The sequence below is a fragment of the Bufo bufo genome, chromosome 3 (assembly GCF_905171765.1).
Source record: "Bufo bufo chromosome 3, aBufBuf1.1, whole genome shotgun sequence".
NCBI classification, from domain to species: Eukaryota; Metazoa; Chordata; class Amphibia; order Anura; family Bufonidae; genus Bufo; species Bufo bufo.
The window spans coordinates 178,283,417-178,306,841 of NC_053391.1; the positions used below are offsets into that span (position 1 = coordinate 178,283,417).

Here is a 23,425-nt window from a genome sequence, read left to right on the forward strand (position 1 = left end):
GTTTAATTCTCGGCACAGCAGGGGGAAAGCAGGAGGCTGTGTGCCGCCATGTGTGTGCCCCACTGTCCTGGCAATGGAGACCGAATCCGAGCTGATTAGACAGCGGCCCATTATTTCTAATAAGGCGCAGTAAAGCCTCCTCGCATTACACAACCGGCCTGTGTATGTATATATATCTCATTCACACTGTACCGGATTAGAGAATCGGTGAAGAAACGGCCATGCTTCTTCACTAGATGCTGAATGGCCGAGGTATTCTCCCGTCTCAGCGTAGCCATTAGAACCCCCGAGCCTGTGTCCAGTCACACAGGTTGTACAGTATCGGCTATAGTGGGGTACGTCCACACGTGAGGTAAAATACCGCGGAGCCATTAGAACCCCCGAGCCTGTGTCCAGTCACACAGGTTGTACAGTATCGGCCATAGTGGGGTACGTCCACACGTGAGGTAAAATACCGCGGAGCCATTAGAACCCCCGAGCCTGTGTCCAGTCACACAGGTTGTACAGTATCGGCTATAGTGGGGTACGTCCACACGTGAGGTAAAATACCGCGGAAAAGTCCCTGCGCCAAAACCTCCTCCGCTGCAAAAAGCACATGTATTACAGCTCTGCCTGTGGATTTCACCCTCTCAGTTGCAAAGAAGGAAATCCACAGAATCCAATCCGCATCGCAACTCATCTTACACTGCATGTGGATGTAGATGTCGTGCGGTTTTGCCAGACAAAAATCCACAGCATCATGAAAACCTGCATGCTTTCTTCCTGCGGTTTTCAGTGCGGTTTATGTTGTTATATGTACATCTTGCTAAAAATGTCTCTTTTACTGGTACAAAAAAAAGAGCCATATAAAAAAAAAACACAGCAGAAACGCATCCAGTTTTGATAGTCTGAATACACACTAACTCCTTGTAAGTGGCGGTTTTCTCCCCTGCCATATGTACTGAGGAGGACATTTGTTTTTGTGTAGGATTCATAGGAAAGTTCCCATGCGGTTACTGGTGACCTCTGTGTACTGCTGCTCGGGATGGCCACGGATGGAGCAATGACCTGTGTGCTCGGCCGAGCCTCCAGGACCGCATAGAGGGCACAATGGCGGCTGAGGACAGGGCTGTAGTCCGGCGGACGGAGCCTCAGGGAGCCGGGGGTATTCGCTGTGCGCGGCCGCCAGCCCCCTCCTCCTCCTATTAACCCGGCATTTAGCAGCGCGCCCTCCCCCCGGAGCAATTACACTCCAGCCCTGGAATAAATCATGCGCCGCGATAATCCTGTTAATAAAACGCAGCTTGTTCCTGACACTTTCCTCCCGGGCTCACACCTCTGCTGCTCCGGCACATGCCGGCTCTGCTGTGCAGGGCTAGCTCCGTATACATGGCGGGTGTGGTGTACACTGTACATAGTTACTCTGTGTCTGCGCAGGGACATGTCTTATGGACTACGTAGCTCAAGGTCTATGTCCGTATTCACATGGAGCTATTTGGTGCAGATTATATAGTCTGAGCCCTGCCCGCAGAGGGGTCATTTACTGTCGGGGATGGACTGATATTAGGCGTATTTCTGACTGACTGCAGGTGGAGGAATAGCCCAGTCTAGGACTGCCGACCAAAGACCGAGAAATGGGGCAAAACGGGCTGATACTAAACCCGCCAGTGTGAATCGATGTATGTGAGCTGTGACAGCGGCTGCCCCTGTGTATGGTGCCTAGGACATGTGGAGGCTGCCCCTGTGTATGGTGCCTAGGACATGTAGAGGCTGCCCCTGTGTATGGTGCCTAGGACATGTAGAGGCTGCCCCTGTGTATGGTGCCTAGGACATGTAGAGGCTGCCCCTGTGTATGGTGCCTAGGACATGTAGAGGCTGCCCCTGTGTATGGTGCCTAGGACATGTAGAGGCTGCCCCTGTATACGGTGCCTAGGACATGTAGAGGCTGCCCCTGTGTATGGTGCCTAGGACATGTAGAGGCTGCCCCTGTATACGGTGCCTAGGACATGTAGAGGCTGCCCCTGTGTATGGTGCCTAGGACACGTAGAGGCTGCCCCTGTATACGGTGCCTAGGACATGTAGAGGCTGCCCCTGTGTACGGTGCCTAGGACATGTAGAGGCTGCCCCTGTGTACGGTGCCTAGGACATGTAGAGGCTGCCCCTGTGTACGGTGCCTAGGACATGTAGAGGCTGCCCCTGTGTATGGTGCCTAGGACATGTAGAGGCTGCCCCTGTGTATGGTGCCTAGGACATGTAGAGGCTGCCCCTGTGTATGGTGCCTAGGACACGTAGAGGCTGCCCCTGTATACGGTGCCTAGGACACGTAGAGGCTGCCCCTGTATACGGTGCCTAGGACACGTAGAGGCTGCCCCTGTATACGGTGCCTAGGACACGTAGAGGCTGCCCCTGTATACGGTGCCTAGGGCATGTAGAGGCTGCCCCTGTGTATGGTGCCTAGGACATGTAGAGGCTGCCCCTGTATACGGTGCCTAGGACATGTAGAGGCTGCCCCTGTGTATGGTGCCTAGGACACGTAGAGGCTGCCCCTGTATACGGTGCCTAGGACATGTAGAGGCTGCCCCTGTGTACGGTGCCTAGGACATGTAGAGGCTGCCCCTGTGTACGGTGCCTAGGACATGTAGAGGCTGCCCCTGTGTACGGTGCCTAGGACATGTAGAGGCTGCCCCTGTGTATGGTGCCTAGGACATGTAGAGGCTGCCCCTGTGTATGGTGCCTAGGACATGTAGAGGCTGCCCCTGTGTATGGTGCCTAGGACACGTAGAGGCTGCCCCTGTATACGGTGCCTAGGACACGTAGAGGCTGCCCCTGTATACGGTGCCTAGGACACGTAGAGGCTGCCCCTGTATACGGTGCCTAGGACACGTAGAGGCTGCCCCTGTATACGGTGCCTAGGGCATGTAGAGGCTGCCCCTGTGTATGGCTGCTGTGGGGCACTTTCCTGTGTCGCACTCCTCGGCTGTTCTCCGGGTGGCCCCGGCGGGCCGGCTGTCAGGAAGTAAGCGCTTATCCCGGCGGCTCAGACACGCTTTATCTCCCCGCGCAGAGCTCTGTATGGCGCCGCTCATCTCCCCCGCAGCAGATTGATTAGAGCGGAGACAGCTGTGTACACGGAGCGCTAATGCCGCGCTCGCCCCATTCACACTGCAGAGAGCGCCGGACGCGGGGATTTCTCGGCGGCGAGGCTGATAATCCCCGGGGATGTGCGCGCCTGTCTTGATCTGGAAGAACAACTGCTTTTGGGATTAGGCAGCCGCGCTGGGCGCCCCCTCCCCCCGCACACTACGTGCTCTCTGCTCACAGCGGGCTGCGGAGAGCCGTGTCATCTCCTCCCAGCCGCGCCGGAGCCGCACGATCACCGCCGCGCTGACATGTCATCTATCAGGCGCAGCCCGTGATTTATAGACGTGCGGGGAGCGCGGGGCTCATCTATAAAACCCACGCACTCCGAGCTCACTCCGCACCTAATGGCCATTGTTCTCGGGGGGGAAGGGGCTTCTATTGTGCCTGTGTGGTCCCGGGGCGCGCCGCAAGGGTTAACCCCGCACAGCAGACGTCTGATAATGACAGCAATTAACTGCTATCGGCCGCCTGCAGTCTGCTGGGAGCGGAGCCGGGAATGTGATTGCGGGTGACAAATGGCTCCAGCGTGGAGCGGGTTAATGAGATCAGCTCGTAAGTTGCTTTTCGCCTGACCTATGAACGACCCCCATTTGCATAGCCCCTTTATTGCTGGGACCGGCCCGCAGCCTCTCACCTCCTTCTCTCCTGTTTCCGCACAGGGGGACACACCGCCACCAGGAAGGCTGCACTGCTAAGGGGGCGACATGCTGTCCGCGACCCCCCTCTATGGGAACGTGCATAGCTGGATGAGCAATGAGCGGGTCCGCATGTGCGGCATCAATGAGGACAGGTAATGGCCCGAATCCATCTACACCGTCTACTAATAAGTAATCCAGCGACACCCCCCAGCCCTGATCTCAAGAACAGGATCTAATAAATAATCCAGCGATCCCCCCAGCCCCTGATCTCAAGGACAGGATCTAGTAATAAGTAATCCAGCGACACCCCCCAGCCCGATCTGCAGAACTGGATCTACTAATACGTAATCCAGCGATCCCATGTGAGGAATACCATAAAATAAGTATCTCAAGAACGGGATCTACTAATAAGTAATCCAGCGATTTCCCCCAGCCCCATCTGAAGAACCGGATCTACTAATAAGTAATCCAGCGATCCGATGTGAGGAATACTATATAATAAGTAATCCAGCGACCCCCCCCCCCCCCCCAGCCCCTGATCTCAAGAACAGTATCTAATAAATAATCCAGCGATCCCTCCAGCCCTGATCTCAAGGACAGGATCTAGTAATAAGTAATTCACCGATCCAATGTGAAGAATACTATATAATCCAGCGCCCCCCCCCCCCCCCCCCCCCCAAAGCACCTATTTGAGGGACACTACACAATAAATAATCCAGCGATCCCCTCAACCCTAATCTGAAGAACCAGATCTACCAGACATCCCCCTGCCATGTAAAAGAACACGATGTAATAAGTAATCCAGAGATCCGATGTGAGGAGCACGATGTTATAAGTAATCCACCGATCTCCCCAACCCCAATGTAAAGTGCAGGATGTAATAATAATGAACCCCCTCCACCCAAATTTGTGGAACACGATCTAAGAAGGAAGTCAACCATTCTCCCAGCCCTGATGTAAAGAGCGGGATCTAATAATAAGTAATCCAGCGATCCCTCCAGCCCTGCCGTGGAGAATCCAGCGATCCCACTAGTGTACTGACAATGTGAAGGCCCCTCCAATGGTCCCCCCGACCCCCGGTGTAGCACTTCTATTCCACTGTCGCGGTACTGATTAGGGAGGTTTATAGCTGCTTCGCAGGAGGCAATAGCGACATCTGCAGGCCACATGTGGAACTGCTTAATTTTCAAAGATCGTGAAGAAGAGAAAGCTAAACTGCAAAATAAGTGATAGATGAAGTCAGTGTCATATCGTCTATTGTAGGGAATTAAAGGAGGCCTTTTTATATATGTCAAATAGATGACTAAAATACCACCATGCAATAGTGACCTATGTTAAATGTTAGGCTTCTTGTAGGTTTTTGAAGTGTTGCTTCTATCCTGCCCATAGACCTGCCAGTATCTGTCATATCCACTGAAACTTCAGCTCAGGATTAGTGGATAGGGACCACATTGTGACTAAACAAAATATACATTTTAGCCTCTCTCTAAACACAATCCTTACACGAATGACCATGAAAAATGCATTTATAGATATTATATCTTAGTATTATGTAAAGCTTGCCAGAACGGAGTGTTCTCAGAAGGATTCCACAAGTCACATCCTCAATAATAACAATGTATCAGATGATCAGATTTGTTGGCTCATATTTAATAAAGAAATATTCCTCTTGTAATAGGGTTTAGACTTGAAGTTGACCATAATCCATAAAATGTCTTAATCTCTTCTCAGGAAAATTCTTATCAATGATGGTGACCTTCAGAAAGCCAGACTCGAGCTGAGAGAGGATCATCTCGGTCACACTTTGGTAAGATTCCTTATTATCCATACAGCAAGGCCATATTTCATGTTTTTTGAGGATTTTGTGTATTGTGTAGACAGATGTTCTTCTCTTTTTCAGATAGATAGAAGATTAATGTCTTAAATGTCCATATAAATCAGGACAACCAACCACTTAGCGTAAATACTGTGAAAGGCTTAAAGTTCATTTTCTAATATGGGAAATCCAACGGCCGTGCCTTTGTTCTAAACCCAAACCTGTGTCATTTCCTAATGGGAGGCAGATAGACTAAGAGGAAGCCAAGAGGTTAGAATGAAGGAAGATATGACCACCAGGGAACGCCAAGTGAAAATTTCTTTTTATTGGCTGTATAAAATCTCACGAAAGGCAGTAGCATGAAGCGTAGTTTGACAAAATGTGTATGAAATATTCTGTTACTCTATATTTATAATATTGATGATTTTTTTTTCTTTAACTTTCTTTTTCTTGGATAGGTGGACCATCGAATGGATGGCCTAACCGCTCTCGGCATGGACCGTGCAGGTCTGATGCAGGAAGGATTGAGAGTCCCAGGGGGCATGGTCTACTCTAGTCTTTGTGGCCTTGGCACAGAAAAAGTTAGAGATCCATCCAGTTCAATCCCAGGGCTTGGATATGCACCTGACCGAAATACTGAACTTCAGTTCAAGCCAAATGCTGCTGAAACAATGGAGACTGCTCAAATGACGGGAAAACAGCCCAATGGTTTTAACTCTTTGTTTAAAAACCCCCCAGGACTGCAAAAGACACCTACAAGTGAAGCACTGGTTTTGGACAGAACAGTAAATGACAAACAGAGTCCACTTGGCGTTAATGGTGCTAATTATTTAAGGATTCCTTGGGTGCACTCCTATATGGACAGTGCCTCACCAGCTATGTATCCATTCATTGATTCACCAAATAAGTATTCTTTAAATATGTATAAGGCGTTTCTACCTCAGCAGTCGGCTTACAGTTTGCCACAGCATTTAACCTACTCACCGGTTTGCCCGAATGGTGAACGCTTTGTATATCTTCCACCTTCCCCGTATGTAACCTCCCACATTCCAACAACCCTGGCACCACCTATGAGGATCCCTGCACCTTCTGCAGCTCCTGTTCACTGTTTAGAAAAGAGCTTACCATGGAAAATGGGGATTAATCCAGGGTCCACCGTGGATCCTCATGCATATTCCCACCTGCAAACGGCTAAGCAGCCTAGGATGCCATGCACAAAGTCTATGGCTAGCAGTATGTCACCCGAAGCCTCACTATTGTTGGCACCTTCTCGGAGACCATCGCCTAGGCTTCATCATTCGACTCAACCAGTTGGAGATGGCTACTCTGATTATCAGTCATTTGTTAAAATCTCAACACCGCCTACATCTGTCTCTTACACAAAACCCCACACTAGTATGAACAGTGACCTCACACCTTTAAGGCCATCTAGCACCAAAAGTAGCAAAATTCTTGACGGAGAAAATACACAGATGCAAGCACCCTCCAAAAGGTATACAAAAGATAGAAAGGACAACAAGTCTCCTAACCTGTTAGAAAAGCAAACACTTCACAAAGAAGGGACTGAAAAACCACTGGATTTGTCATCAAAGCTTAGTGATGCTGAAATGTCAGCCATGATGCTTTCAGGGCGATCTGGAAATGCCATAGCAATGTGCACCAGAGACATTCAGAAAGAAGCCATGTCTCCTTCTGCTGGTGTCAGTGCTGTGTTTAGACCTGAAATGATCAGTACTGCTTCCTCATCATGGGTAGTGCCTGGTATGAGCAGCGCCGAAGACATGAATGGCATCATTATGCCACTTAAAAACAAAGCTTTGGAGAGGGTTATGCCACAACAGAGGAGTTCTTCGTGTCCCCGTATGGGAAGCTCTGAAGTAGTAATTCCAAGCAGTCCGGGCTGCATCACAGGTGCAGGACGCCCAGCATCTGCCTCACCTGCACCAAATGCCAATGGGGAGAGAAAAACTCCTGAAGACAGCAGTAAGTCTGCTATGCAACCACAACTTCCACCCGCTAGCTCACTTAGTAAAAGCAACAAAGTAGCAAAGCCTTCTTCCATAATGGAACCAACCATGAAAACGAGCGAGAATGGGCTGCCCCCAGCACCTATGTTCTTGCCTCAGAATGAGTCCTTTTGCTCTACACCTTTGGCTTATCCAAGCAGTTTTCTCCCATATCAAGTTTCGGAAAGCCTTGCGATGTCTCATTTACACGGAAAAGCTCCTGTCTACCCTCACCCAGTTTTATTGCCCAATGGAAGCCTTTTTCCTGGTCCAATGGCACCAAGGCCTGGGATTTCTTACAGTATACCAACCAACAGAGATTACATGGCTTATCAAGAGTCACTGGGTATGGTGCATCCAATCTTGCTACCACCTTCTGCAATGGAAATAAACAAAGATGACAAGGCAGAGAGAAGGTCTAGGTCACATGAAAGACCACGGTATGAGGAAACTGCTGGCCGGAGACTGTTGGATATATCCGATTCCACACCAAAGCTCAATTTGGAAGCCTCAGAAAAGAGCTTGAAGTCCCAACAGTCATCTGCTCTAACCATGAAGCAACTTTCTAAGACAGGAATGCTATGTTCCAATGGAGAAAGAGATCCAAAATGCGAGTCTAACTTTGCTATTAATGGTTTTGCACATGAAAAACATATCATGAATGATCTACAGAAACCAGAACTGGGGGCACAGAGCAGGGATTTTATAGTATCTAGGGAGGAGAATCCAAGAAAGAATGATTTTCACGATTCATTTCACATTCCCAAACAGTCTCAGAATTCACCCATTTTCCAGGCCAGAGAGGAAAACCTGCCCATAAACCAGACCATGGAGGTCTCTGTTGCAGAGCTGGGTGCTCAATTCCTGATGTCTAGTCAAAATCAAGATGCGCCAACTGGATTTTATAGCCAACTGCAGGAAAGATCGCAGCCCTTTTTTATGGCAAATGGACATTCGGATACGGAAACGGCTGAGGGGACAATAAGAGACTGTTCAGATGAACTTATGAGATCCAAATCTTCAAAACTAACGAAAAGGATAGCAAACTCTTCTGGCTACGTGGGCGACCGGTTTAAGTGTGTGACAACGGAATTGTACGCGGATTCAAGCCAATTGAGTCGAGAGCAGAGAGCCTTACAGGTGAGTTGCTCCTCCACTTTTCTCCCACCTTTTATAGAGTACCTACCTGACATAGACAAACACCTAGCCATTTGGTGCATGCACAGCCCAACCCTTGTAACTTCCTTCCTGCACTATTATCTGTGAATAATAAACTAAGTTTCCTAACTGCACTTACTGAAACGTTAAGTAATTCTTCTGATGTTGTCTAATGAATAGTGAGGTCACAGCAGAGCTGTATATGTAGTGTTATGCTCTTGTATTGTAGCAGGTAGGTGAATGTGAGCCAATAGTGTAAAAATTTTCATGTCAAAATGTATTGGATGATTATCCAGATAATGTATTAAGTGCCCATTTTAATTACTTAGATGGAAGGCATACAAGAGGACAGTATTTTAAGTCCACCTGCTGCTTACTGTGAGGTCAGTCCTTAAAGTTTTTCTTATTAGACTCTACTGCATTATTTTCTTCATTTCCAAGTCTGTGACAGGACGTGGTTTTTGTGTCTGACATCCCGCTGTAAATGTGCGTTTGCTAATTTGATGTTTACCTTGCATGTCGCCGAGCCTCCGAAATATGTTTCTTTCTCCTGTAATTTCCTCATCCTTAACCTTTTCAACAATCCGAGTTTGCTCATTACGAAGAGGAAGAACGGCAGCCGCATTTGTTTAATTCACCGCTCCGTTGTGCGATCGATGTCGCTTGTGTATTTAGGCATGCTTATGCATTTTAAAGAGCTGCTCTATGAAGTTGTGTCTGGTGCAAAAAGGGGTCAGCCTGTCATGAAGGCTTGTGCTGTTAATAATGTCCTTGTCATTTATGGACGTGGATGCAAGCAGGCCTCATGTAGAAGTCACAACACCATAGGCTTCTTGAACAATGCGAGCTAATGTTAATCAAGTTTCCCCGCTCCTGTAATAATCGCATAATAAAAATCATGCACTATTATTTATAAATGTGAAAGTGCCTCAACTGTTTCAGTGTACGAGACGCTTTTCTACATATAAATATATATAGGAATACGTGGTGTAAGAGCATTCATGGCGACTTTTTGTGATTAAACCACCAGCTGGGGTTTAGGGTACTGAACATGCCCCTCTTAAAACTGTCCATTTTAACATTTTGTCCAAAAGGACATTATAATAAAGCATGAGCTGTGTGTAAATTACTGGAGGAAAGTCATGAGTTTCTGATGCAGGTGCAGTGAAGCTGGTGTACTCGCCTGCACGAGTATTGCTAGGCTACGTTTACACCTCTGCTGGAATTCACCGGATCCGGCACTGGCGTATGCGGACGGAATGTTTGACGGACCCATTAAGTATAATAGGGGTCCGGCGGAGTTCTGTATTCATTCCAGCGGAGAACCGGCCAAACACAAACTGCTGCATGCTGGAGATGTGACACTAGTCCTTAGGGCTCATGCACACGAACGTAAGGGCTCCGTGCCCGTGCTGCAGGCCGCATACACGGGTCACCAGCTGTATGCATTCCGCATCACGGATGCGGACCCATTCACTTGAATGGGTCTGTAACTATAGAGATGCGGTACAGAACGGAAGCACTACGGGAGTGCTTCTGTGGTGTTCTGTTCCGCAAAAAGATAGAACTTGTTCTATCTTTTTGTGGAACGGACGAATCGCTGACCCCATTCAAGTGAATGGGTCTGCGATCCGCATGTGGCTGCCCCGCGGTCGGTGCCCGTGCATTGCGGCACGGAGCCCTTACGCTCGTGTGCATGAGCCCTTAGCCTCTTCTAATGACTCTCTTCCAGTAATTTACATGCAGCGCACTCTGTACTATAATTACTTTTTGGTTTAAATTCTAAAACGGCCATTTTTTAGAGTGTCCTGTTTAGAACACTAAACCCTAGCTGTATAACAACTTTCTGTTTAGCGCCCTAAAATCTAGTGATAGGTTCCCTTTAAATCAATGGGAATGTAAGAGATTTTATTTGAAGCATTAGTAGAACAGCATATAAAATGCTGCAAACCCATTTTTATTTTGTTTTTTTACACATGGAGCAAGTGTCTTCTCCATTTTAACATGACCCGTTCGCTCTCAAGCCCCCATGGGGCCTCCTGACCTTGGGTCTAGTGACTGATCTACCTCTGTCATAGAGAGATAGACGTGTTACCTACTGCCTCCCAGTTTTCTACATCCAGAGAGCAGTGGAATTTTGCTCTAGTCCCACAATTCTGATAAAATCCCCATTTTGACTAATGTTGAACATCTGCCGTTGTTGGAACTGCTTTCCCGGCAAAGTAATTTCTCCGATGGCTTGTGTTTCTGCTTCCCTGCTCCACCGTGCCTGCGAACAGTTAAAGTTGAGCCCCTCCTTCTTTGCGGAGCGCTGGCAGCGTGAAGTGAGAAGGGCAGAAGTGTGCTTTTCATGAATAATTTCCAGAGAATGACCGGGCAGAGCATTGGAGTTGACTGCAGTATTAATTCTCCAATGTCAAGAGTCACATCACAAATTCATAACCGCTGTCCTTTTTTAAAGGAGACTGACTGTACCTTGGTCCCAGCTTAGGAGATGGCGCATTTAGACATTTCAAAGCTAGGCTTTGCTGAATCTATTAAATATACAAAAAGGGAATACAAATTCTGAAACCTCAGAATAATCTCAGCCCTTAAGTTGCCATCCATTGTATTCCGCTATGAGATCTTTTTCTGGGAAAGATTGGTGACAACCATTTATGGTCTCCATGCTGTCTCCAACGAGGTTTGTCACCCAGCTCTCCCAGATTCCTAAATGTAATATTTGCTTAATTATTCAAGAGTTGGGGGAATGGGTCGTATATATTGCTATTCTGTTTCTGCTGTGCACGGATAATCATACCCAAGCATGCATGGCCAGCATTGACCCATCGGTGATCTACAGGAATTACTGAATGGAAATTGTCTTGCATTCATAAAGGTTACGTTGAAAGTATAACGTCGGTGCATGCACCCCGAACCTCAAATGCATCAGTATTTTAATCTTTCACCAATTGGTTTCTCTAAAAATGGAAACTTGTCTGTGGAGATTCATTGTGCATGTCACTGTATGTAGGTTTCTTTTAGTTGTTTCACGTGTATTGCAGCTGAATGTTTTGTTCACTCCGCCTTTCTTTTTAGCGTGCTATGATGCGCTTCTCGGAACTTGAAATGAAGGAACGGGAAGATCACACACCTACCAAAGACTCGGAGACTTGCAAACTCAGTAAGTCCGACATGAAGCTTTCCACTGAAAGTGTTAAACCAGCAGACTTAACCTTGGGAGAGTCTGTCATCAGCCAAAGTCAAGGTGAGGGAGCTGGTCAGAAAACGGTCTTCCTTAGATCTAGGCCTCAAAATATCGTCTGAGATATTGGGCACTAGTCTGAAGTGCAGCATGTGTTTCATTAGCTTTGACATTTTCCAGGCACTGGTACAATAAAGATACAAGAGCGAAAGGATTAGGTGATATCGAGAGGATTGGCATTGTGCCAGTAGCCAGACATCGGTGTCTTGTGGGTTTTCTTTAAGACCTTAGTAGTGTTCACCAAAGCTTTATACTCTGGTTAGCTTTGTCCTGCTGTTTGGGAGCTTACTGGAAGTGCTGGAAGTTTATTTTAATTTTTTTTATAGATAAATCTCCAGTGTTTATGGCAGTATAATGTGGATTGGAATATAAATCTATTTGGTGAGGAGACAAAGCTTGGCTACGGCCCGCGCTTACCTAGAATGATTAAGACTTGGGCTGCAGCTGTATTCAGTCTGGAGCCTACGACCATTAAAATGCTTAAAAAAAAACAAAAAAAAAAACATTTATTTTCTTGGAATAGTTTACCTTGGGGGAGCCATAACAGTGGCATATTTTCCATGAGACCACAAAAATCCTACAGTTCTGAAAAGAACAGCATCCAGATGTTGCTAGCAGTGCTGGCAGACGGCCTGAGATCGCAGAGTGTGTGGTCCCATAGTAACCGCAGTGAGCGATAATGATACGGAAGAAAGTCATGTGGTCAGGAGATGGTAGCCCTTGGCTGGTATATTTCCAACTGCATTGGTACTGACCCTTGACCTGACAGACAGCGTGGCAGTCAGTGACTTCCCTGATGTCCTTCTATGTACGGTTAAAACCTTCCAGAGCTATAACCCTGATTATAATCACTGTTGCCCCACCGTGTCTGCACAATTTCCTCTGTGTCTCTGAATGCCGCACATCACATTAGTGGCACAATGGGGGTTAGGGTTACTGTACAATGCCTGGTTAATGGGTATTGGAGCTCCATCTGTGTTAATTGCCACTCAAGTCTGGATCGCAGAGCTTCGTAAATCCCCACTGCGTGCCCTGTTCAGAAGTCAGCGCGCTCCGCTGCTAATGCAGCTGAAATCATCGCAACCTGTACTGGTGGCGACGGCGAGATGAGAATATTTTCTGTTCCATTACAGCCTCGCTGCTCTGCGGTGCGAAACATCTGTTTCCAAGTCATTTCTTTTCCCTAGCTTTTAACCCTTTTCTGGCACCGTCTGCAATGATCTTATACGTGAAAAAGATGTAGTACCAGTGATATGGAGTGATGGTTAACCTAATGGTATCAGATATGCAGTACAACAAGCTGTCCTTAAAGGGATACTACAGCTAGTAATGAAAAAAAAGACATAGGAAGTAGTTGGGAAGTTTCCGGATGAAGCAGGGCGACTTCCAACCAGAAACTGAACTGATCTTAGGGTTGTGAGAGGAGGCAATATGGAGGATTAGTGTTGAGTGAACCTGTGTTTTAAGTTTGGGTCTAAAGTTCGGGTTATCGAAGAATCGCGTTATGGATTCCGCTACCACGGACCATAACGGAATTTAGAATCCATAACTCGATTCTTCGATAACCCAAACTTAAAACACAAGTTCACTCAACACTAATCCTCCATATTGCCTCCTCTCACAACCCTAAGATCAGTTCAGTTTCTGGTTGGAAGTCACCCTGCTTCATCCGGAAACTTCCCAACTACTTCCTATGTCTTTTTTTTTCATTACTAGTTGCAGTATCCCTTTAAGGACAGCTTGTTGTACTGCAGATCTGATACCTTTAGTTTAACCATCACTCCATATCACTAGTACTACATCTTTTTCTTCATACACATAAAACATCTAGAAGATCTGCTCCTTTCTGACCCTTGATCTCTTTCGCATATCTTCTTGAGCCATGAGATCTTTTCTCTACCATTGCCGCAGTTCCTGTAGCACATTACTCCAATTACATGGAGCTGATATTGTGCTTCTGTCCTGCTGAGCTCGTGCCACAAGCTGTCCAGCTGCCCAAACAGACGGGAAAAAAACAAATGAGCCCGGATCATTGTCTTGAAGTGGTTTCACATTCTTTTATCCAGTTTGGGAATCGGGGGTGGGGGGGCCCTTGTGCGAGCGGTAGAGAAGCTATCCTAGTTGCCCAGGAGACTAGTAAATGTTGCTATGGTGATTCATCTGCGGAGCCGCATCTCTCTCTACGAATGAGAGATTATGGGATGCATGTGCCGCGTGAGTCATATGAGTGTTCTCAGATCAAATGATCGGATGATCTAAGCAACTGGCGTGCAAGCATCACATCTGCGCGGGTCACGTGAACGCTCGCTACTTGAGGCTAATGAAGCAACAGGCAAATTTGAAATCCTGAGATGCCAGTGAATGACTTAGACTCGCGGAGGAGTCTGTGATCTCATTTCTGCATTCTCTCCAGCAAGCTGTGTTACAAAACTGACTCCCTCTCTGAGCTCGTCGCGTCTTTAACCCAGACCTTCGAAGCACATTCCTTATAGGAACTGACCTGGTCGTAAGACGTTGCAGATATTTTTTTACGTTTTCGAGTATGCGTTTGAGTTCCAACGCAGGATTTTATTTCCGTGTGGAAATGGCATATTTGACATTTCTGATATTTGATGTGAGGCTACAAGTGGAAAGTATGGGTTCATTCTTTGCCGGTCATGTAGTAATACTGAGCAGACAGGGCTGCTTTGTAAGGGACTTGTGTTTTAACAAGTCCTCCATAAATTTGGGGTGAGTTGGACTTCAAAAAGCTCTTAAATCCAGTCCTACAAATCCTTCTGCTTTACAATAGTCCTTACATTTTAAACTGTATGGTCTCCTGTGGTGGAGGTAATCCTTTCCTCACCACTCGGAATCGTAAAATGTTCGTGTTACTCTGTGGACGTCACCGTCCTTTCGTATATTGGAAAAGAGAAAGCCGTGTAAATACTAGACTTTTTTTTTTTATGCTTTTCACATGTGAGCCCACGTTGAAGGTATACATTGTGAGAGCCTCCAAAAGAGACTGGTACACAGTGGAATATATCGCTCATGGGCACACATTGTTAAAAATATATATATATATATATATAATCTACCGCACAGTATCATTTTTTTTATAATGTGTCTCTCTGCATTGGAAAGAGTACCGTAGTAGACAACACTTTCCTACACAGTGTGGAAAAAAGACGTGCCATTGCATGCAGCCCAGTGTACACCTGAAAGACACTATTTAAGCATACTCTGGCTGTATGGGGGCTCCAATGTTAAAAAAAAAAAAAAACGGGATGTGAAGTATAGTTGTCTTCTGAATACTGCATTGATTTGAAGGGTACAATTTAATCCTTGCTCCTATGCCTTTCAGATGATCTGAAGACCACTAGTGGAAATCTGACTGAGCCATCACATCATATAGTAAAGGCCGTCACCAGTGAAGATAGTCATTCAGAGACACTAATCTCCTGCCATGTAGCAAATCGGAAACCAGAGCTGACGGCAGATGTGAACCTGCAAGGCCAATGTATGGGCTTGAAACGGAAGCAACCTTGTGAGCCATTACCTGATGATTATGATCAATATTCAGCCTGTCAAGTGGCTCATGAAGATGTGGTTGCAAAAAGGAAGAGGACTGGTGAGTAGACCTCCTTGGTGTTACTTACAGGTCAATTCCAGTTGTAATCTTAACACAAAAAGATACTGACGTTGGAGGCACACTGAGATTTGAATACATGACGGACATAGTATACCACTTCTTGTTTTTGTACTGTATTACGACTCCACAGTCCGCTGTCATGGCTGTTTGTTGGTAGATCCCAAAAAATTGATAGTCGCACAATATGCCTTTTTTTTTTTTTTTTTTTTTTTTTTTTTTTTTTTTTTTTAGAGGTCACTCATTCACATAGACTGTATGGCAATTTGGGAACAGCATAGCCTTGACATGATGCTCTTCTCGCAAAATAATGAACTGTACTGTGATGTATGTCTTTCTGTGGAGCCCAAGATGATATGTAAGTCAGTACCTGCAAAGGTGATTAGCAGATAATCTAAGCTTTTCTCAGATCTTGCTCCTTAGCTGCCTTTTAGCTCAGCTCCAGTAGGACATAGCTGTGATCGGTGACTACAGCTTAGTGACAGTGCCTACAAGGAGTTTGAGGTAGTCTAAGACACGCCTCCTGTCTCATCATTGGTTCAGGCAGCTGCAGCCTAAACCGGTAAGCAAACAGGGGGGTGTCTCAGACTCCCTCAGACTAGGCACTATATAGCTCAACTGGAGTCACAGATCGCAGGTTTGTCCTAATGGAGCTAAGCTAAAAAGCAGCCAAGGAGTAAGATCGGAGAAAAATAAAGAGTGTAGGTACTGACTTGCGTATCATCATTTTTTGGGCTCCCGACTGCAGGGTTGCTTTAAAGGCATTTGTAGAGAGACTGCTAATATATTGATTTATTTTAAAGATGACTGGCCAGACAGGGAGTTATTGGACATTTCTAAAAAATCCCTTGAAGAGTCTCACTGCAATGAGGTCACGAACCTGAAAGTGTGTATTGAACTCACTGGACTGCACCCCAAAAAACAAAGGCACTTGCAGCACCTACGGGAGCTGGGACAGCTTGGCAGAAAGGAGGCTCCTGAAAGTCGGGAGATCACAGACAATGAAAGCAAGCACAGAAGTCTAGAGGAAAAGCCATTCAAAGCAAAACCTGAAATCAAAAGCACCAGTGACTTGGAGGATCTTAATGGAGGTACAGTGTTGTCTGGTGGGAACGCAGACAATCTGATATATATTTATTTATGCCATAGAAGGGAGATAATTGCTGTTTAATTATTAATGTGATGGGAATTGCAGGGTTAAGAAGGCTTATTCAGTAAGGATCCGTATTTATTTCTGTGCTCCAGCTGTGCGGCGCTTAACATCTTGAATTCTCTCCTTTCTTCTCCCTTCTCCCATCTTCAGACATCACTGTGTCTACGCATACGAAAGGCTTTCCACTCGGCTGCCCAAGCAGCAAACGGCAGAGTCAGACAAACCCTACCCCAGCCCCTAGGTTAGCAGCCAAGCAGCAGAGGATTAGAGAGGGCCGCAAGGCGTACGTGCCATGTACAGATGAAGAGGGGAGTCTCCAAATAGCGTCATTGCCTGAGGATTACACAGAGTACGAGAAGCCCCCTGGAAAACGGCAATTCAAGACAAAGCACATGACTCTGCTGGAGAGAAAGCGGAAAAGACTGCTAGTCGGGGATGACAGCATGGATAATGGAAGCGCAGACGACAAGGTACTGCAGCTCCGTTTTCTCCTTGTTTGATGATTGATGTATGAATATGGATGTCCCATAAGGCTACCCCATTAGGCCCATGTTTAAAGGCAGTATCAGATTTGAATAACCCAGTATTTACAAAAGCTCGGAGTGGCATAAACAACATAAAAAGGCATACCTCTGCCAATCGTCCACCACACTCGTCCCTGCCGGTCTTTGCTTTTTTGTCACTCTTGACACAGGGGGCGCTGCTGTGCCAGTGATTTTCTAAGCGGGCATTTCTTGTGGGACCAGGAAGCAGAGACCAGCGGGGACCCAAGGAGCAGTGAGGGATTAACGGAGGCGTGACTTCTTTTGTTTGTTTTTTGGCTCACTCTTAGCCTTTTAAAACAAAACAAAAAAAATGATCGGCCGGACAACCCCTTGAAGGTGTCTTTATACCAATTCATCGTGCTGTGCGTTCAGATACCGGTGACATGCATGCTGAGTAATCTGCACTATATTTTTTATTTTCTGCCATCTTTAATTGCCTGAAATGGTACGCCTGGAGAATTATTTCTGAGAGGTCCGCACCATACAATTTTTTGCGACAGGCAGCATTTCACAACTGAAAGGATTAATAGCTGGTTCTGTGCTAACTACATTGCAGTGCAACTGAAAGGTCACCCGCTTATAGATTTCTAATATTTTCTGCTTCTCCATAGACATCTTGAAGTCATTCATTGTGTTACATTATGTTATGTCTACTGGGCTTGTGCATCCATTTTCCCGCTTGCTATGTCCCTTTTTGTATTTTATTTTTATTTTTTATTTTTATTATATGTGGTGATGATTTTTGTGCAAAGTGTTTATTTTTTACGGACCGGGTTTATTTATTTTTTATTCAGCAGATCATATGATCAGCTTGTCTTTCCTAACTTTACTGGGCAGGTCATTACTCTAAGAGGTCATTTACCATGTGTAATATACAGACCCCTCTCTCCCTTTGCTTAAGCATGTGGCCTCTGACTTCGGCAAACTGCTCAGCTGTAAATTTCATGGCTTTGCATCCCTGTAATGGTGTCATCGCTGTGATAAGTACATAATTCTCACCTTCTGCTGGAGTTCAAAATTCAGTCTGCTAGTTAATGACAAAGTCCTTCAAGACTGGATCAAGATATATGCAATAGAAGATTCATACTTACTTGCTGCACGCCTCGCCGGTCCTCCGCGCTGCTTCCACTGTCTCCACCTTCCGGTCCCTGCGCAGTTTACATCTGGCAGTGCATGAGCATAGTCACTTGCATCGCTCCAGCCAATGACTGGCTTCAGCAGTGTTTTGTGGCCATGCACTGGCGGATTTGAAAAGTGCGGGGACAAGAAGATGGAGAAAGCAAAGGACCGGAGCGGCGTGGCGCAGCTGAATATCAATCTTCTATTTAAAGGGAAGGCTGCGGGCTGTTGCTTAAAAATCAACGTCGCCGGAAAACCCCTTTTAAAGGTCACCATTCATGCTGGGTCTTCTGCTAATTTTCGTAATCTTGGTTTTGTTTTACAGGTCAATATAAAGGGGTTTAGGAAACAGATTGAGTTTTCACCAGATAACTCCCCAATAAAAGTGCCAGATCAGATGTCTATAATGCACACCCCATCCCAGATGTCACCTTTGCTTAACCATATTCAAGACATTACACCCAGTCGCCCGATGCCACCTGAAGCACGACGCCTCATTGTTAACAAAAACGCTGGAGAAACTCTCTTGCAAAGAGCAGCCCGGTTGGGGTATGAGGTAAGAGCTTGTTGTAGTAATAGCAAATTGTATATTTTCGTATGCCTGTATGACACCCGGCCCACGCATGCACCATATGCCGTGCGTCACTGTGACTTTTCTTCCTACTAGTGTTACATTACCATATATAAAAATATATATATATATATATATTTTTTTTACAAACTGTATATATTAGTCATGGTCCGCCGTCACATATTTCTTGATGACCTTGCACACCTCAATGAGCATAGTACGGGCATCTCCTGCCAACATTACCCAGCCGATCAAAATCCAAAGAGCTTGGCAGTCTTACTTAAGTGCACTTTGGTCCAGGCACAATCTTAAAGGGACACAATATCAAAAAAGGGATGAGTTAAAAAACCCTCACAGGGGTAATTACTGTGTTTTGTTCTTTTGGGAAAGTCTGGAAAAAATAAGACAGAAAAACCTTGTTCCATCTCCCTATAATGCTTTCCATTTCCCCGTGGGCAGCATTTGGAGGGGCAGATCCTAGCTTGCCTATTTTCAGAAGTAGTGGTTGACGGACTGAATTGATCTGAGTTAGGCCTCCTGCACATGAACATATGTGTTCCGTGCATTGGGAACCGCAATTTGCGGTCCCTAATGGACGGAGAACATTTGTGCGGCATCCGTGATCCGCCCGTTCCGCAAAAAGATAGAGCAAGTTCTATCTTTTTGCGGAACGGAACCCCACAGACTCCGTAGTGCTTCAGTAGGGTTACGTTCCGGATTTGCGGACCTATTCAAGTGAATGGGTCCTCATCCGTGATGCGGAATGCACACGGAACGGTGTCTGTTTATTGCGGATCCAGATATGCAGTCCGCCATACGGAAACTGAACACATATCTCTATGTGCAGGAGGCCTTAAGTAGAGACAGACATGACTGCCTCCTGTGACACAGGGAGATGTGTTCTGATAGTTTTTTTTTTTATTTGCTTGCCGTTTGGGACGCAACATAATCCGTGAAGTTGATTTGCATCAGTTTCAGATAATTTTAGGTTAAATAAGTGACGGGCGCTTAGACGGGAATAAAATGTTGTTCTTTCATTTAAAGGAAACATGCCATTAGAAAATTACCTGTCCCCCCCCCCCCCCCCCCCCCCCTATCATTGTGTATATACTTACAAAAAAAAAAATCCTAAAACCCTTCAGCTTTCAAGTTTAATCATGCATCATGTGTGTGTATGTATATATATATTAGTACATTCCCTTTAAGTCACAGTAACATGTAGGATGTGTTTTACATTTGGTAGAACAGATTCTGCACTTTATCATCCTGAAACCTAATTGTGAAACCCTATAGTGGTTTTCGTTTTCAGAGAAATGTGTCAGTTGTCTACATTTTCTTCATTACCAAGAATACTCAGAGGGGTGCTTTCCAGACGGCACTGTCACTGTACGGCTTTATTCACGTCCTCTTGTTTTTAGGTTAGAAGAAAGTAAAACTAGGTTCACATCCTGGCATCGGCTGTTTGATGCTACTTAAAGGGGTTTTCCCCAGATCTTTTTACTGATGACCTATCCAGTGGATAGGTCATCGGTATCTGATCGGTGGGGGTCCAACACCCAGGACCCCCACCGATCAGCTGTTTGAGAAGGCACCAACGTTTGCAGTAGCGCCGCAGCCTTCTCCATGCTCACCAAGCACAGCGTCGTACATTGTATAGCGGCTGGGCTTGGTATCGCAGCTCAGCCCCATTCACTTCAATGGGGCTGTACCTAGGCCATGTGACCAATGAACATGACGTCACGTGCCCTAGTGAAAGCTGCGAGCGCCAGTGCCTTCTCAAAGAGCTGATCAGCTGGGTTCCCAGGTGTCAAGATCAGTAAAAAAAGATCCCGGGAAAACCCTTTAATGCCAGCCTCGGATCTTTCCGTTGTTTAGTCAAACCACCCCAATTCAGCCTGGTTTCGTACACGATGAAGTACATGGTGGCATCATCCTGATCATCTGGAATGTGGCCACATTAACCCTTTCATATGCAAGGGTTGCATTGGCACTTGGAGCTTAGTACCTGAAGGTGCCCAGTACTTTAAATGGCACAGGATAGCTAGGGCGTCTTTGATATATTTTGCATGCGCATCAAACCAGTTGTATATGAAGCCCACACATAGTCATGTTAGCTTCTCATGCCACCCGTGTTCCTAGGGCACGTCACGTGTGTACTGACACTGCACGAATACTCGTCCCATATACATGCGTTATATGGTGGTTATGAAGTACTGTGGATGAGGGTGCTGGTATTTTTTTGTATTTGCCCTTTTTTCTCTACTTGCTTCCATTGATCATCCACTGTGTGGGAACAGCCTAAGGAGCTGTACCAACCAACCATGTTACCATATTTTAGGATGGGCAGAAAAAGTGATGAAATGTAAGCTGTTATTTCATGGTCTCGGCGGCGTTCTGGCTGGCACGTCTGCACTTGAGCCAGGCTGTAACATTATATAGACCAGGTTGTGGAGTTACTGAAGCATGCTTGCTTGGCCTCCTGTGTGTCAGAAAACCGATCCCTGAGCCGGTAGCACGCACTTGCCCGTACGTGATCCTGACACGTGACGCAAGGGTATCTTTCCCTCACTCGGACGAACATCTGATTAGCTTGCTGCTTCTCCCTTTAGTCTAATGTGCAGCCCCGACTAAAGGCTTCATGCTGTATCCTAGCGACCGTCTCCTCGGGTCAGGCGCGCCCAGAGCACAGATTAGCATGCTGTCTCCCTGCTTGGTTTGAATCAGAATGAATAAAACGCTCTTGAGCTATTCTCTACCCCTCCCTCCGCCTGCTGACTAATAACAAGCTTGAACGCCAGGCAGTGAATCAACATGCGCGGCGTCTCTGAGCAGTCTCCTTAACCTTTATAGATCGGCAGAGCAGGTTTCCTGGATCCTACGTCTTCTGAGAAATGGCAATATGCTTTACGTGCAGCTTGGATGCTGCTTTGCCTTGCATGCAAATCATGCAGCTGCCGCTGTGTTTTTTTTATTTTTTATGCCTCGCTTGCTTTCTCCTTCGTTGCTGTGAAGAATTTTTCTTTTTTTTCTCGAAATGGTTGAAAGCAGCCGATATGTAATTGGAATCGCACGTGGGATCCATGTTTGTTCTGATGTCTTCCTATAGTAGCAGTATAAAATGGGCCCCTGTCTATGTAGTTGGACTTCCAGCAGTTTATACTGGTTACCATACTACCTCAAGGGACTGTGCTAGGAGGATATATTGGTAGGAAAGACCTGTGAACCGAGAAAGGCGCCTCAATACGCGTACAAAAAACAACATCCTATGTGTAAAAAAAGGAATGGCTTTACTTATGAGTATTTATGGGGTCATTTATCAAACTGGTGTAAAGTAGAACTGGCTTAGTTGCCCATGGCAACCAATCCGATTCCACCCTTCATTTTTCACAGCTCCTTTGGAAAATGAAAGGTGGAATCTGATTGGTTGCTATGGGCAACTAAGCCAGTTTTACTTTACACCAGTTTTATAAATGACCCCATTAGTTTTTTTACTTACTAGTGCAGCTAGTTAGTGTTCACAGAATAATTTACTTAGCTATTTCCTAATACACTTCTTTCATTTAGCAACAGGTTTTCAGTAATGACACCCTCCACCAATGCCCCTGCCATTTACTGTCTACAGGACACATATAACACTCTGTACTCGGTGGCCTGCCGACAAGATTGGTTCAAGAGGATCTGTCACCTCTCCTGACATATCTGTAACATGTCTAGTAATCACTTTCAATTTTGGAGCATCTAGTTGTAAGATTAAATGTTGTGCTGTTCCTTGCCATTTGCAATGAAGGTCCAGATGGGTGTTACTGGTTAGGGATTTGCCCCTGGCAGCGCTGATAGGGTAACTATCCGGACACTATCCAAACTGGTAACACCCAGCTGGACCTTTGTTGCAGACTGCTGAAAATTCATTTATAAACTTGTAGTAGGAATACCATAAATGCCACAAAATAGTTATAAGATTAGATGCTCCAGCATTGGTATTACATGGGGGATGCATGTAGTTACTAAAACAGACATGTCAGGAGAGGTGACAGGAAATGTGGGTGCAGGCATACATTGCTTTAAACGAGTCCTGGTCAATAATACAGCGGTCAGTGCTTGTTTAAAGGATTTTACCACTTCGCACCACCATTCCTATCTCATAGATAGTGGTCAATAAGGGTCTCAGCAGTTGACAGGGGATAAAGGGGTGGCCCGGTGTCGCCACCATTGCCAGTTCATACTGAGCTTGTATAACCAGTCTCATACGTGCTCTTTAAATGAGAACTCCCAGTTGGGAGCCATACTTTACTTGGCCTATAAACTTACACTTCGTCCCCAAGATCTCCGCTCCGAGATTACGAAGCAGCATCCGTTTAAGTGGTCGGCTAAAAGGTGCAGAGCCCCTTTAATGTAATGGCTCGGCCAGAAATCCCTTAAGTTTTGCT

General features: G+C 46.0%; 1 protein-coding gene across 6 annotated transcripts in view; it reads left to right on the forward strand.

Annotated features, from left to right (window-relative positions):
* BCOR (BCL6 corepressor) overlaps positions 1–23,425 on the forward strand; it is a 151,818-nt gene that overhangs the window by 121,962 nt on the left and 6,431 nt on the right. For 3 of the 6 annotated variants that reach the window (XM_040423775.1, XM_040423777.1, XM_040423773.1), the window contains exons 2-10: positions 3,780–3,910; positions 5,490–5,565; positions 6,033–8,720; positions 9,068–9,121; positions 11,817–11,985; positions 15,326–15,592; positions 16,414–16,701; positions 16,914–17,233; positions 18,753–18,983. In XM_040423775.1, coding sequence (XP_040279709.1) covers positions 3,825–3,910; positions 5,490–5,565; positions 6,033–8,720; positions 9,068–9,121; positions 11,817–11,985; positions 15,326–15,592; positions 16,414–16,701; positions 16,914–17,233; positions 18,753–18,983 — 4,179 coding nt within the window. In that variant the 5' untranslated portion in view covers positions 3,780–3,824. Of the gene's footprint in view, positions 1–3,328; positions 3,673–3,779; positions 3,911–5,489; positions 5,566–6,032; positions 8,721–9,067; positions 9,122–11,816; positions 11,986–15,325; positions 15,593–16,413; positions 16,702–16,913; positions 17,234–18,752; positions 18,984–23,425 lie in introns of those variants that run through there. The other 3 variants (XM_040423774.1, XM_040423779.1, XM_040423778.1) reach the window with 3 other exon arrangements.